The sequence below is a fragment of the Carlito syrichta genome, unplaced genomic scaffold (genome assembly GCF_000164805.1).
Source record: "Carlito syrichta isolate Samal-C Ts95f unplaced genomic scaffold, Tarsius_syrichta-2.0.1 Scaffold300018, whole genome shotgun sequence".
Lineage (NCBI taxonomy): Eukaryota > Metazoa > Chordata > Mammalia > Primates > Tarsiidae > Carlito > Carlito syrichta.
The window spans coordinates 269041-284499 of NW_007244114.1; the positions used below are offsets into that span (position 1 = coordinate 269041).

Here is a 15459-nt window from a genome sequence, read left to right on the forward strand (position 1 = left end):
CAAAAAAAAAAAAAGAAAGAAAATTATTTTTACAGCTGGGAAGAGAGGACACAGACTTTCTTCAGCAGCTAGAATTCAGCCCAACCTGTTAACGTATCCTGGAAGAGAAGCAGTCAACGGGGGCACTCCTCAAATTATAATGTCACCCCTCCCAACAAGGTCCCAAGATGATGTCCCTAGGTTTCAGAGTAAACATATTTGCAATTGTCAAAAACTTAGTATAACATAAAAATTTTAATGTGTGAAATCAGCTATATAAATCATGAAACAAGTTGCACTTCTAATTGTGTTGTGATGATGAAAAACAATATACACTTTTCATTAAGCAAGAAAGGAATAGAGGGTATCATTTCATGGCAAGATATGGAATCTACTTTTCAAATTAGCCAATATTGTTTTAATTTTTATTTCCTTGCTTATTAGTGGGCCTTTACTAAATGACTATTGGCCATTTGGCATTTTGTCTGTGAATTGTTGTTCCTTGCTTTTTGCTACTTTTTCTACTGAAGTGTTACTATTTATCTTAGTGATTTGCATAGTGCTCTTTAAATATTAAGCATATTGATTTGTCTTTTTGTCTGTCATGTTTGGCAAATGTTTTCCCTAATTTGTTGTTTACCTTTAAATTTTGTTTATGATGTTTGTTATACATAAGATTTCAATTTTTAGTAAACCAAATCTTTCTTTTCCTTTGCAATTTATTTCATTGTGTTGTTCAACTAACAATTAAGGTTGAGCTCATTTTACCCACTGATTTGACCATTAATATCCAAAGGTTGTAACCATGTGGTACTCAAAAGAAAGAATAGGAAGAAGGTGATAAAAGGACAATAATAATAATAGCAACTCATTTATTGACTACTTCACCCTATAGACACACACACACACACACACACACACACACACACACACACACACTATTCAAAGTGCTTTAATTCATCAGACAAGTTAATCTTCATAACAACACTATAAAGTAGATGCTATAATTACCCCCATTTTACAGATAAGGAAACTGAGGTAGTAGGACCCTAAGTAGTGTTCCACACAGTTTTGCATGGAACTCCCCACCAACTGCTTTTAATTACCATACTGCTCCCCTGACTTTGGTCAGTTGAAAGCACAACTCCAAGTATATCACATTTTAACCAATAATGCAAAGCTAAAATTTTCTTTACATTGGGGTTCATTAATCAGCAGATGACAGGTGCATGAAAAATTAAAATATACAGAAACATAAAAAGAATAGTCACAATGAACAAATAGGGATGTTGATATTCCTGGAGACAGAAAAGGATCTCATGATATAAAAAATATCCAGGCCATGTTAAAATCATTACACCAAGCCGGGCTCGGTGGCTCAGCCTGTAATCCCGCGCCTTGGGAGGCTGAGGTGAGTGGATTGCCTGAGCCCGCGGGTTCGAGACCCACCTGGGCAACTTGGTGAGACCTCATCTCTACCATAAATCAAAAAAATCATCCGGGTGTGGTAGCACATGCCTGTAGTTCCAGCTACTTGGAAGGCTGAGGCGGAAGGATCACCAGAGCCCAGCAAGTCGAGGCTGCGGTGGCCGGGAGCGGCCACTGCACTCCAGTCTGGGCAACAGAGTGAGACTCCAACTCAAAAAAAAAAAAATTCATTATACCAAGGCAATTCTGTAGCTTCAAAGAACTTTACAACTAAGAAAATGAACATTAGAGAGGTCACTGAACACTTGTTTTACAGACTAGGAAACGAAGCCTGGAGGCTTGATGAGCTACCCTCTCCGTCGGCACAGGGCCCATAAGTGTTTGTAAGCTGTGCCTGGTTATCCAGGAAGCTAAGACAGAAATGCAGAGCCTCAGTGGCCGTAATAAGGAACTGGGTCCCATTTCCTGTCCCCACCCTCTCCCCTCCTAGTGATGAAAGGGCTGAAGAAGAGGCTGCCAGGAAATTGGCCTCAGCACATTGGACTCCCTTGGGAAGACCCACCTCATCCTCCCATTTCTATTTGTAATCCCCACAGTGTAGGGTTGCCAGACAATACACAGGATGACCAGTTCAATTTGAAATTTGCATAGATGAGCAATTTTTTGTATAAGTATTTTTAAGTGTGGTAAAATACACATAACATAAAATTTACCATGTTGACCATTTAAGTGGACAGTTCAGTGACATTACATACATTCACACTGATGTGTGACCGTCACCACCATCCATCCACAGAACTCCTCTCATCTTGCAAAACTAAAGCATGTCTACGAGATCTGCCAAGACCAAGAACCAGACCCAGGGGGATAAAGAGGAAGCAAAAGCAGGAAGGAGCCTGGAGCGACCTGCTTCTAAACTGCTAAGGCCCCCAAGCTGGCTCCCCCAAGCAACAACGGGCAGTGGGAATGTATCCACACTGTGCATCTCCTTTCCTCTGGCAGACTGTACTGTTTTCTCCCTTCCAGGGGGAAGGGAAGGAATGAAATCTTAAGTACCCAAGTTTCATTTGGTCTGGGGACTGTAAACACAGAATCTGAGAACTTATCTGAAACCATGTTTTTGTTATTGTTTAGACCAAGTTGAATTAAAAAGAAAGCATTTTTTAAAGATCCCAGGGTATAAAATATCACTAGCTAAGAAACAGATCTTTGGTGAGGCTGCTGCAGATGGCTAGTAATGGGATTTCTGATGGCAGGTTGTTTATACTCACACCGGGCCTGCCTCTCATCTCCCACCTCCCTGACTTCAAAGAGAAGCCTGAACCCAAATATAGGAAACAGAGAAGGGTAACATGTGAGTCTTTACTCCTTGCAGCCAAATACTAGTCTAGTGGAAAATTTATCTGGGAAGGAAAGTTTGAAAATATACGTGCTAAAATATCAAAGTTTTTTTTAAAAGGATTCAAGATTCATGGAACAGAAGCAGGAGGGTTCTTGTTTTCACACTGCTGCATGATCACAGCTAGGAAATACTATGCTTCCTTCAACTTTAGCTATTACAAATACATTTTTTCACCATCTTCAAGGCCACATTTCACTCTCAATTTCCTTGTTTTTGGCTGAGCGCAGAGAGCTGTTCTGTTTAAAACCCTCATTTTTTTTTTTAAATTACAGAACTTAAAACCATTTTGCATTCAAATACAAATAAAACTATCATAGTTTTATTTTTTTTAAGTATCAGCATTATTTAAGTACAGCAGAGCAGCAGAGCATGGTCTGGCCTGCCACCAAAGATGCCAAGAATGTTTAGAATCATTTTTTAAAGAAACTGTTTAGAATATTTTAAATGAAAATAAAAGTACTGAAATGAAAACAGCAATTTTTCTTGGTTCCCCCTCCCTTGAGTTTATGATCTTTATTTTTTCTTAATCTAGACAGTCAAAGGACTGCTTTCAGAATGATCCATTTGAGAGAGAAAGTAATCCCCTCCCCCAATAATAATCCTAAATATATTTGGCAAGGATATTCTAAAAAGAAATCTTGACAGGAACAAAAGTAAGTTTTGTCCTAAAGTCAATAAAGGAGCAGAGGAAATAGACATACTATGAAGTCGGCAGGAAGCAAAAGAAAAGCAAATTCTGTTTAGTCAGGAAAGGGAGAAAAAGAGTAAAAGTTATTCAGTTTCTTAGAAGAAGTGATGAATGCCTCATTGTTTGATAATTCCAAAGTCATATTAGACCACTGCTCAAAACCCTTTTAAAAAGCAATGTGTGTTTGTCTAATGGCTGTCTGAACAATGTTCCCATGTCTACTTTTGATGACTCTGCAGAGATTTTTGGAGAATGAAGCTTCAACTCAGCTTCTCCCAATAATATTTGCATAAAGTCACAACAGATGCCCTAATCCTAATGGGCCAAATGGGTGCGCTGTCACTTCCAGATTCTTCTGAAGCAGAGATGCCTCAGGCTGGCTGTCCAGGGATCTGTCCATCCTTTTCAGAGAAGGGCAGGTTACCCTAAATAATGAGCTATGTATGGAAAGGGTCCTGTGGAACCCACTTTGAGAAACAGGCAGCGTGGACAACCTCCTATGTGGCTACGGCCTGGACAACAGGTCCACTAGGAGAAATGCAGCTAATCCAGGAAGTTAAAGTCATTGGTGTACATTCTAAAGTGTCCCTCATAGCACCCAACACAGACAACAGATTACAATAATGATCTCTCCTACATGACCCTCAGTTTCATCCTCTGTGTGAGGGAGTGATGAGGATACAGCACTTACTTGGCCAACTTATTTCATATGGACATTGAGAAGTTTAAATGAGATCAGGTATATGACAGGGAAATGGTAAAAGCATTACACAATATAAAAGACAAGAGAAGCAGAAGCAAATGGTTGATTTGGTGGAATAAAGCTCTGGGGTGAGACAAGCAAGGACACAAACTGTAGTTCTCTCTTGCCACCAGGTATGACCTGAGTCTAGCCACACAACCCACACCTGCCTCAGTGTCCTTATTTGTAAAATGAAGGCAATGAATGAGATTCTATAAAGTGACTAGGGCAGTGCCCATTATGGACTAAGACCAAGGAATGGTAGTAGCTATTACTAGCATTGCTTTTATTATCACCATCATTATTATTATCATCGATGTTTGCCTCACAAAGATCCCCTTTTTTCCTGCTCCAGGAAATCCACTGCCTCCAATCACCACTTGTTTCTTTGTTAGAGCCCAAAGTAGATTTATCCTCAGGATCAATCCTTCAATATAATAAGGGAATTCTATCATGGAACCAGATAGAAGACTGCACTGGAAAGACTTTTGGAGTCCAAGCACTTGCCCCTTGGTTCCTCCAGTTGCTATCAGTTTGATTCACTTCTGCATGGAGCATTTCATGACCTAAGAATAGCAATGATAAAATCCAGAAAGAAAAGGCAGACTGGCAGGTAGGGGAAAATTGGAAATGAGGCCAGAATGTGGTGGGGGTTGGGAGGAATCTTGATTTACTCCTTATACGCCCCTCCTAAAAGGGATCTTCAAAGTTAAAATAATAAAACCGTGCTGTGTATATGAAGGAGCAGTGCTTGATGAAGACCAGCTGTTTTTTATTTCCACTGAGAACAGAGCACATTGAAATAAGCTTAAATAAGACCCTCAAGGGTCTCAGGAAATCATGAGGTCTTAATGACAAGAGCAAATACTAACCCAGAGAGAGGTCATAAAGAACAAATAAGTGAATAGAGGTCAGTGGAACTGGTACCAAAGTCCCTTTTTTGCCAAGTCGCCCAGGCTGAGAATGCACAGAAAGCCACAAACTCTGCTGCTTATAAGAGTTTTCTGGAGTTTTCCAGAGTTTTCTGGAAACTTTAAAGACTCCAGAGAAGTGCAAAAGAACCAAAATACCACCATGGTCTCAATGAATGGGCTAAATATTTAGTAACATATTTTGTGTAGTGTTGATGTCATTTCCTTTTTTTAAGACTTATAGAAAAATATACATAACATAAAGTTTATCACTTAATCATTTTTAAGTGTACAGTCCAGTGGCATTCAACACATTCACACTGTTGTGCAACCATCACCACCATCCATCTCCAGGACTTTTCCATCCTCCCACACTGAAACTCTTCCCCATTCAACAATATCTCCCCATTACTACCACTTTCAAAGAAGGGCCCTACACGATGTGTGTTGGCATAGAACATCTTTCCAAAGAGAAGTGAACCACGGTGAGACCAGTGGATGCACTCAAGGGAACCCTGGGTTCTCCCCTCCCACCGTACCGTAATTGAGCCACGTCTCGGCAGAGCTCTATGTTTGGCCTCCGCGTACGCTCATCCAGTCTGGTCTGAGCCACCTTCAGGAAAGCAGTCTTGTCCCTGATAGCCTTCTTGATAGATTCAATGGTCATTTCAGTCTGGAAAATCTCCTGGAGGGTCTATGACAGAGAAGCAATTACCTGAGGCTTTGGAGCTGTCCCTTCAACACCCTGCATCCCGTCTCTTGCTTGTCCACTTGGTGCCTAACACCTGCCTTGCCCTCTTGGGTGATGTGATCAATTCATGGACAGTCTCGTTCCTTCCTAGCCCAGCCCCAAGGAATCTGTAGTGCTGTATGCTGGAGCTGGCAAGAACCACTCTAGAGAGCAGACTATGCCTCTTTTCCCAACTCTAGGTTCGGTGACCTCTTATTGGTAGTTTGAAATCAGCCAGGGTGGGATTATTTACACCACAGAAATTGCCAAGTGCTACAAAGCAGGGTTCCTCCCATCCCACCTCAGATCACCAATTGTTAATTATTTACCAGCACACATCTGGATGTCACTCTGATAAAAGTGGGCTTGAGCGGCCCTAACTGCCTTTCTCACATCACTATGACTTTGCCTCTCTATTTTCCTACTCTCTTTCCCTACCAAGTTGAGAGTTATTTCCCTCCTAGCAGAGGTTTCACCTGGAAACAAATTAGGTTTAAACTTCAGAGTGCCTTACTTGCAAGGGAGGATACTGGCAGTTTTTAATTTCTGGTTTTATAATCTGTTTTTCTTTTCTTTTCCTTTTTCTTTTCTTAGAGATGAGCTCTTGCTCTGTTACCAGACTGAAGTACAATGGCACAATCATAGCTCACTGTAATCTTGACCTCCTTGGCTCAAGCAATTGTCCTGGCTCAGTCTCCAGAGTAGCAAGGACTAAAGGTGTGAGTCACCATGCCTGGCTATTTTTTTTTTTTTAATTTTTATTTTTAGGGACAAGTTCTTGCTATGTTGCCTAGACCGGTCTCAAAATCCTGGCCTCAAATGATCCTCCTGTCTCCGCCTCTCAAGTAGCTGGGATTAAGGTGCAAGCTACTGAACCTGACTATTCTTTATTTTTTAAAGCTCCCACAAATGGCATTAAATCTAGACCACTCCCTGGTTCTTCATCCTCTTTCTCCTCCTCCTTCTCTTCTGTAAAAAGGTCCCTTTGCTATGCTCTGAAAAACCCTCCCTTCTCCCAGGGCCTTGATCTCTGTACTCCCATAGCTCCACATCCTCCCTATTACTGTCCCTTCTTCCTCAGCTCCTTTCTTGTGGCCTGAAGACATGCTCAAGTGTCACCATTTTTCTTAAGCCTCATATTTTTACCATTACTCTCTCATTTTGTTCCAACTGGGTCCTTTCCAATTCCTCTTCTGTGTTCACTGCCAAATGTATTCAACCATGGCTGTGCCCCCTCCTTCCATTTCCCACCCAGCCCATCTCCTGGTGGTCCCTGTATTCTGGCTCTGACCCTAGTTGCTCTCATGAAACTGCACTCTCAAAGCTGACGTCCAGGCCTCTCTGACACTTCACTCTCTTTGAAACCTTTGCCTTGCCTGTTTTCTCTGGCCAACTGTAGTTCTGACCTCTTGCCTTTCTAACTAGTGCTCATTCACCTCCATTACAAGGTTTTGTCCTTGGGTGACTTCTCTGCTACATCCTTACTCCTTACAGAGACCTCAGGTAATCACACAGATTTAGCACTTGTGTGACCGGACATTCTTAAATCTGTCACTTGAACGTTGACCTCTCTCCCATGCTTTCAATAACCTTCTAAAAATCATTACACTCTTCCTATCACTAAGGTCACTGACTCCATGAAGCCATCCCTATCTCCTGCCAGTAGAAATAAATGTTCCTCCTGTAAAATAATGTTAATATTTTATCTGTGTTTCCAAGGAGTTCTTTATGCACTATTTGGATGCAACTTACCATTTTCTATGTGCATGTCTTGTCTCTACGTCATAAGAAGTCAGGGTCAGTGTGACATTCATATGTGTATACCCCCAAGTGCCTAGCACAGTACTTTGAATGTACTTGTTACGGGCTGAAGTGTGCTTCCTTCCTCCAAAATTCATATGTTGTGTTATAGCATCCTTAACAAACTAACATAGTCATAAATAAAAATTTGTTTAGAAAGGAACTCTGTCACATCAGCCTTCTAAAGGACCTTGGCAATGACTTCTTATTGCCCAGTGAATGGTATGTCACCCCATTAACCTTCCCATCAATGTCTTCTACAACTGGTCTCCAATACACTTTTCCCAGTTTTTCTCCCAGGACACAAACCATTAATGCCAGGCTCACAATGATCTCTTTACAGACCTGAACATTACTTCTGATTTGCTAGCTTCAAGATGTGGTCCTACCAGGAATGAGCACTTTCCCCTAAAAACCCTTAAAACACTTTCTATATTTATTTGACATCATGATTTGCAATTTTCTATTGCTATTAATTGTTCATAAGTTTTCATATGCAAGAATCTCTTCACCACATATAAGCTTTTTGGGAACAAAAACTACATTTTATGCTTCTCCTTCTGCCCTTCACAGTATGTAGTACACTGTCTGGCTTACCTAATATTTGTTGCCTAAAGCAGACATCATGAAAAGGAAAGGTAAATCACTACCACCTGAGAAAACATGGTGCCCTCAACTGGGTAACACCATCTTAGAGCAACATGGCTGATGACATAAGGTTCTTTAAAATAAGAAACAAGCTATATACAGTATGATCCACAGACACAGTGAAAACTATATGACTGATACTAAGTAAAGGAAGAATTTCTTGTTTATCTTGAAACATACAAATTCTGCTTGAATTCTTCATTTTCTTGTCATTGTAAAACTCTCATGCTTAGAGCAGTTAAAATTCTTCAATATCAGAAACACTTTGAACTACCTAATAGTTTCCTGTATTTGATTTTGTATTCCAGAAAAAGGGACTGAAATAACTTAACAGAAAACATTCCTACCATATGTTCTAATAATAAATTCATTTCCTAGTTATATACAGTGATTCATTAAACTTTAATAATAATATTTTTGTTTCTATTTAATACTAAGAACCTTTCATTACATAGTGCATTCTTTGTGTTCCAAATACCAGTAGATTCAGTTTCATTTTGACACCTGGCTACCTGGCTGAAATAAATGGTATACTTTGTACTGTTTTTAATTTTTCTTGCTCTGTATGACCAGGAGGTCATGTACCTTATGGTGTCTCTCTGGGAGTGGTGAGAGATTTGTGGTCCCAGAGCACCCTGCTCTTTTCAGGTTAGCTGAGGGGTACCCCAGTGGTTGATTTACCTTTGCTAAGTGAATCTGAATCTTATTCTTAGCATCTGCAGTCTCAGCAATGCGATTGGTGAAAGACAAGTTCACGTTGTTGAATTGATTCCACATCTCATTGGCAGTCACAACCAAGAGGTTTTCAATGTCATCTCTTAACTTGGCAGAGGCTGCTCGCTCACTCTGGGAGCGGAGAATATTGTCATCTGTAAATTTGGCCCAGGACTCGGGCACTGAAATCCTGAAAAAAGGAAGTAGAACCAGACAATGGTGACAGTGATGAATCAGCCTAGACGGTCACTAGGTAGCCATTTATCCTGTGAAAGAGAAACTCTCAAGTCACTCATGCTAGTTTCATTGCACAAAATGTAAATATCAGAGCAAAGTTTATTTTAAACTTTTCTTAATTGTTCCTCATTTTACTGCTAACTAATTTTCTATAAATCCAAAGCATAAACTAATTCTTCTACCAGTTTGGAAGAAAAAGAATTAATGAAGGGTACAGGTGTATAGGTTCATTACAAATGTGTCACACCAGCCCAATCAATAAGCATACAAAAAATATTCTACCTCCAGAGTAGTCAAAGAAGTACTAATGAAAACAACACATACTAAGAACTCTTTATCAGAATGGCAAAGCTTGAAGAGAGTGATAGTTTGCAGTCCTAGCAAGCATGTTTAGAAAAAGATTCTCTCATATCCTGCAGGTGAGAGTGTTGAATTGGTATAACATTGCTGGAGGATAAAAAAAGACAACACGAGCCAAGAACCTTTCATTCAAATTTGTATAACCCAGAAATTCCACTTCTAGACATTTATTCCAAGAGAACCATGTACCTGAAGTATATGTGAGGACATTCATTTAGCAATACTTATGCCAATCCCTGAAAAATTAGAAACAACTTAAATATTCAAAAGTAAAGGTTAAGTTAATATGGTGGAGACCAAAGGAAGGCCCAAACTTTATCTGTATGATGACTATTTGTCTACCTAATCCTGAATTGTACTCCACATCTTTTAAATTAAAAAAAAATTTAAGCCGGGCTCAGTGGTTCAGCCTGTAATCCCACGCTTTGGGAGGGTGAGGTAAGTGAACTGCCTGAGCCCACGGGTTCGAGACCCGCCTGGGCAACTTGGTGAGACCTCGTCTCTACAATAAATAAAATAAAATAAATCAGCCATGCGTGGTAGCACATGCCTGTAATTCCAGCTACTCGGAAGGCTGAGGCGGAAGGATCACCGGAGCCCAGCAGGTGGAGGCTGCAGTGGTGGGGAGCTGCCACTGCACTCCAGTCTGGGCGACAGAGTGAGACTCCAACTCAAAAAAAAAAATTAAAAAGTTAATATGGTACATTCAGAAAAGTAATCTATATAGCATGCAAACTCATGTTGTAGACAAATATTTATTTCACAATGCTACTGAAATATTAGATAGCCTATAGAAACTATACGTGTTCAATACCATCATTTAAAAATACAAACTCATTTCTATATGTGTGGAAGAATATTGGGAGGACTAAAGGCAAATTGTTAATGTTGGATGTCTCTAGGTGGTAGGCTTATGAGTGACATTTGCTTGCCTGTTGGTATATTAAATAAAATTCTTATTGTTGACTAGAGGTTTTAGTTCAGGCCCTAATGGCCAAAATGCCATAGTAGATGCTCTGTACCTTTACCTTCTACAAGGGATGGCTAAAAATTCATACTGGAAAGAGAGGGAAAGAGTGAATTAAAGGACCTTAAGATCATAGAAGTGGTGTGTGCTGACTTACGTTGCGTCGACTCTCTCCACTCCGCGGAAGTAGCTGACGCCGTCTGAAGTGTTACGCAGGTGGTGGCATTTGTCGTCAATCCGGTAAGCCGTCTGCTTGTCACTCAGGTCCTTCTCCAGCTCGTGCTGGGAAGCTCTGTTGGCTCTATAACAGAGTCGAGAAACGGAGCTTCAGCTCAGGCAACAATCTCTCACAAGAACGCGCGATTGCCCTTCTATGTTGGGACCCTCTCATTACGGCTCTCATGATCTCTCTACTTTCACTCTGTCTTCAACATCTCAGCCAAAAGGAGATGTTCATACATCTGAATCATTAGGACCCTATTCCTTCCCTGTCCACAATTCTCCTCCCATGGGTGGGGTGGAAGTGGGGAGATGAGGTGTGGGTAAACATGAGTGCAGGATCTGGAGCCCCAGCGGGGGCCCGCCTTCCACACACACACAAACTCTTCCAGACTGGACATAGGTTTAAACTAATTTGTCCGTATCTGTGCCTTCCTTCCCTTCTTCCTTTCCCTGTTCTACATCCTAGCCCTTCTTCTCCATCCTTTCAATACAATTTTTCAAGAAATTATAAGTCCTTTATAGCTGAGTCTCCCTCTATCCATTGCCAACCTCAGTTTGTGCTCTTGCTAGGACTGAGAAGTTTGCCAGGAGACATAAATTAAGGCTCAAAAGTGAAAGAATGCTTGAAAAGCAATCAGGAACCAGTGGCCCACCCAGGCTCATGCACAAGACCAATTCTTTGAACCACACTAAACTGTGTTTCTGCTGGAAGGAAGGGTAACCTCTGAACTGCATGGACCTGCAGCTCACTACCAAAGAGACAGGCCCTAGGGCCAGGCACAGGTGACAGGTGAGCCACGTTTTACTCATGGAATAGTTCATTCCACAAATAATGACCAAATGCCTCCTACATGGCAGACATAGTTCTGCAAGCCCGAGATGCATTGATGGACACAATAAACATCTCTTCTCTGAGAAGGTGGCATCTTACTGGGAGGAGATGGAAAGCACATATAATGAACAGGCAATTTATGTAGTTAGAAGAACAATGCTAAAAAAACAAAGCAGCAAAGGGGTCCAGAAGCATGAGTGAAGATTTTAAATAGGATGGCCAAAATAGGTCTCCTTGGGTGACATTGAGCAAAGACTTGAAAAGGGGGGAATCAGATCATGCAGGGCCCTGTTGGACATTGGAAGGAGTCAGGTTTTACTCCAAGTGAAGTGGAAGATCAACAACTTATAAGTTAAAAGGATCGATCTGGTGCTGGGCTGAGAACAGACTGCAGGGGACAGGAAGACCCATTAGGAGATCATTGCAGTTACTCAGGTAAGAGATGATAGCAACCTGAACCAAGAGGTGAAAGTAAGGAAGAAGCACTCAGATTCTGGATATGGCTTAAAGATAAAACCAAGAGAATCATCCATGAGATTGGACATCAGTGAGAAAGAAGAGCTTAAGTTGAATCATTGGAATAATGGAATTTTATTAACTGAGCTGGAGAGGCTGGGCAAAGGCTGGAGGAGAAGATGGGGGTTCAACTGACACATTAAGCTTGAGTGTTCATTAAACCTTCACATGGAGATACCAGATAGGTTGCTGGAATTTGTGAGAGAGAGCTAGGCTAGAAATAAGAAGTTAGGAGTCATTTGCATATAAATATTATCTGAAAAAGCAGGATAACTGATATAACTTAATCATTTCTGTATTCTCAGTACCTAAAAATGGTCTTTGGCAGACTGGAGCCACTCAGTAAAGATAATATTGAATTGAATGAGCTAATTCTAGCTGCAGGTTCCCTTCAATTTAGCCTGTGCCTTTGGGAAAAATCACTTGTCAGAGCTAAATTTTTTTAATTTGCAAAGTGGAAATAAGGGTAGCAGCATCCAAGTGATCTGCATGTTGTGAATTCTAAATGGTATACATGCACAAAGGATGAAAAATGAAAAAGCTGCCCTCCCTCGCTACTTCTGTGTTGTCTCCCTGAGGTGATTACATTGAAACTGTGAGTATTTCTCCTTTATGGTCTGGGACCAAGAGGACTCACAAGTTTCCTCTCTCGGGCTGACACTGTTGACAAGGGAGGGCTGCCTGGACCTCCTCTGACCTGGCATCAAAGTCTCCTTGGGCAGACATTGGAGGCACCACCCCATCAGCTTGTCTTAACAATCCAAGACAGGAAGAATCTTGTCTGCCATATTGGTGCCTAATGAGATTCCAGTTTCAGCTGAGATTCAAACTGAGGGTTTCATTGTTCCCTCTGAAACAAGTGGAGTTGAAATATACTCCTATTGTCACCTTTGCTGGACAAAGCACAGTGCTCCCACTCCCAAAAGTCTAGAGAAGCCCTCCCAGGAAATGAGGTAGGAATTTTGCCCACTGTATATTAAAGGAAAGCCAATCTCCTTAGAGGATCACCAAGAAAGATTTCAAACAAGTGCAAATAATGTATAATGGGGACTGATATGAAGATGTAGCTGCTTCAGGATGGAAAAGTCTAGGCCAAGAAGTCAAGGACATAAAAGATGGGCAGCAGATTTTAGATTATGAAATAAAATAAAGATTCGGAACTCGACCAAAAAAAAAAACAGAACAGAAACTTTTTTTTTTTTTTTTAAGAAAGCAGGATTTATTGAGAGGACAGAAAAGCTCCCACAGCAAGAGGAGACCTGAGGAGGTTGCCCAGAAACAATTCTTTGAACCACACTAAACTGTGTTTCTGCAATTCTTAGGGAGCAGAAACCACATGCGGTCATCCATCCTCAACTAATCTTTTGCTTGTCCTCATCCATTACTGAATTAAAGAATCTTTCTAATCACAGACCTAGAGACTCTCAGCATATAAACCTCCCCAAACTTCACAGCGTTGATCCTAACGTGCAACACAAACGCTTAGAACACTATTCCTTTGGGTATATCGTGTGTTAACTTTGACAACATTAGTATAACAATAACCATCTTTTCTATTAGGTGGCATATTTGACATTCCTTCATTCTATGGCCATAACCCGATGAACACCGATCTTTCTATTCATATTAGACAACAGGATCAGTCAATACTTTTTCTATACTGACAGCTGTGGTCATTGCTTACAACCTTCCTTTAACTATTATTCTTCCCCCTTCTCACCCCCCCACCCTCCACCATAAATATGAAGTACCTACTATTGCCAAGAAAAGAGAGTCACTGCCCTTAAGGAATTTGTATTCTGGTGAAGAGTAGGATGGGTAAAAAACTACAATGCAATGGGATACAGTGAGTGCTGTAATGGTATTATCAGGGGAAGGCTGGGTACAAGTGAGCTGCAACTCATTACTTTTCCATATTCAACCCAATCTTCTATCAAAGAATAAGTCTTCTGAGATCAAAGAAATCTTAGCCTTATTCCAAGTCAGGGCAGAAATCCTTTCCACAGCATCTCAGAATTACTTCTTCAAATAACAACTTAAAGCAAGTACTCCTACAATCTGAGCTATGTGATCAGGAAAAAAAAAGTACCCCACATACTCATCTTTTTAAAAAATTATTTTAAAATTTGTTTTATGGGAACATAGTAAGTGTATATATTTATGGGGTACATGTGATATTTTGATACGGGCATACAATGTGTAATAATCACATTGGAGTAAGTGAGGTATCACGTATTCATATTAACCTCTGAATAAAAATAGGATGTTTGTATGTATCCTTGTAAGAAATTAAGAGAACTGTGAATGAGAGGCACAATAGTAGAGTTGAATGATAGGTTTTAAACCATATAGAGAGGTAAAGCTCTTACGCAAGTTGGGCAATAGCCTTATCCAAATGTAGCTTCATTCTTTCTTGACAACACAGAATAATATCAACTTCCTACTCAATTGAAAAAAAACACATTAGTGTTTTCATTATTGAACATAACATCCAAAGTAAGCAATGTAACAAGACGTCAATGAGGGAGAACTTTGTTTCTTAAAAAACTGTGAAGTTAAACAAGAAAACAATTTTACATCCATGTATTTATCTCTATGTCCCATAATAATGCAATCTAAATATTAAACTGAGATACATCCTTTATAGGGAGATAGGGAAATTATATTATGGAATAAGCTGGAACGTGTTTCTAATTTCAGGGTTTTTCTCTCTTTTTATCTTTGCCCTTAATAAAGACAGTTTAAAAAAAATTCTGGTAATGTGCAAGGTGAATTTAAATGCATGATTTCTTATATAATAGAGAAAAACAGCACAGACAAAAAAAGAGAGAGAGAGAGAGAGAGAGAGATAAAAGAAAAAACACAGCCAGAGTTTCTCTCTTGGCAGTGCCTACAACCTCCAGTGGACAGGTTTTTGGTCCAAACGTAGAGGCTGACTTCTCCTTTGGGAGGTCATCCTCCAGTCCTGTTTGTGTACTGCAGCCCAGTGCCTGTCCTCATATAAACACCTGCGCTAGCCACACTTCTCTACTGGACCATGCACATGACTTTTCTATGCTGCTGGGATGTATGCACTATTATGTAACATGTGTTGGGTCAAGATTTTTAAATCAACATTTGCTTCCCTCTGAAATTCCTGATCACATTAGAAAATTTAGGAACTCAATATAGCACCAAGGAAACATTTTAAAAGTACACATAATTATCATTTTCTCAGGCAAAAAGTGATCATACTACACATACTGTTTTGTGGCATTTTAAACTTGAACGCTTTCCCATAATA

General features: G+C 40.3%; 1 protein-coding gene across 1 annotated transcript in view; it reads right to left on the reverse strand.

Moving 5' to 3' along the window:
• TEKT3 (tektin 3) overlaps positions 1 to 15459 on the reverse strand; it is a 40923-nt gene that overhangs the window by 2211 nt on the left and 23253 nt on the right. Inside the window, exons 4-7 of the mRNA XM_008054726.1 lie at positions 14546 to 14616; positions 10764 to 10907; positions 9010 to 9232; positions 5690 to 5844 (exon numbers count right to left, since the gene is read on the reverse strand). Of these exons, the coding sequence (XP_008052917.1) occupies positions 5690 to 5844; positions 9010 to 9232; positions 10764 to 10907; positions 14546 to 14616 (593 nt within the window). The remainder of the gene's footprint in view (positions 1 to 5689; positions 5845 to 9009; positions 9233 to 10763; positions 10908 to 14545; positions 14617 to 15459) is intronic.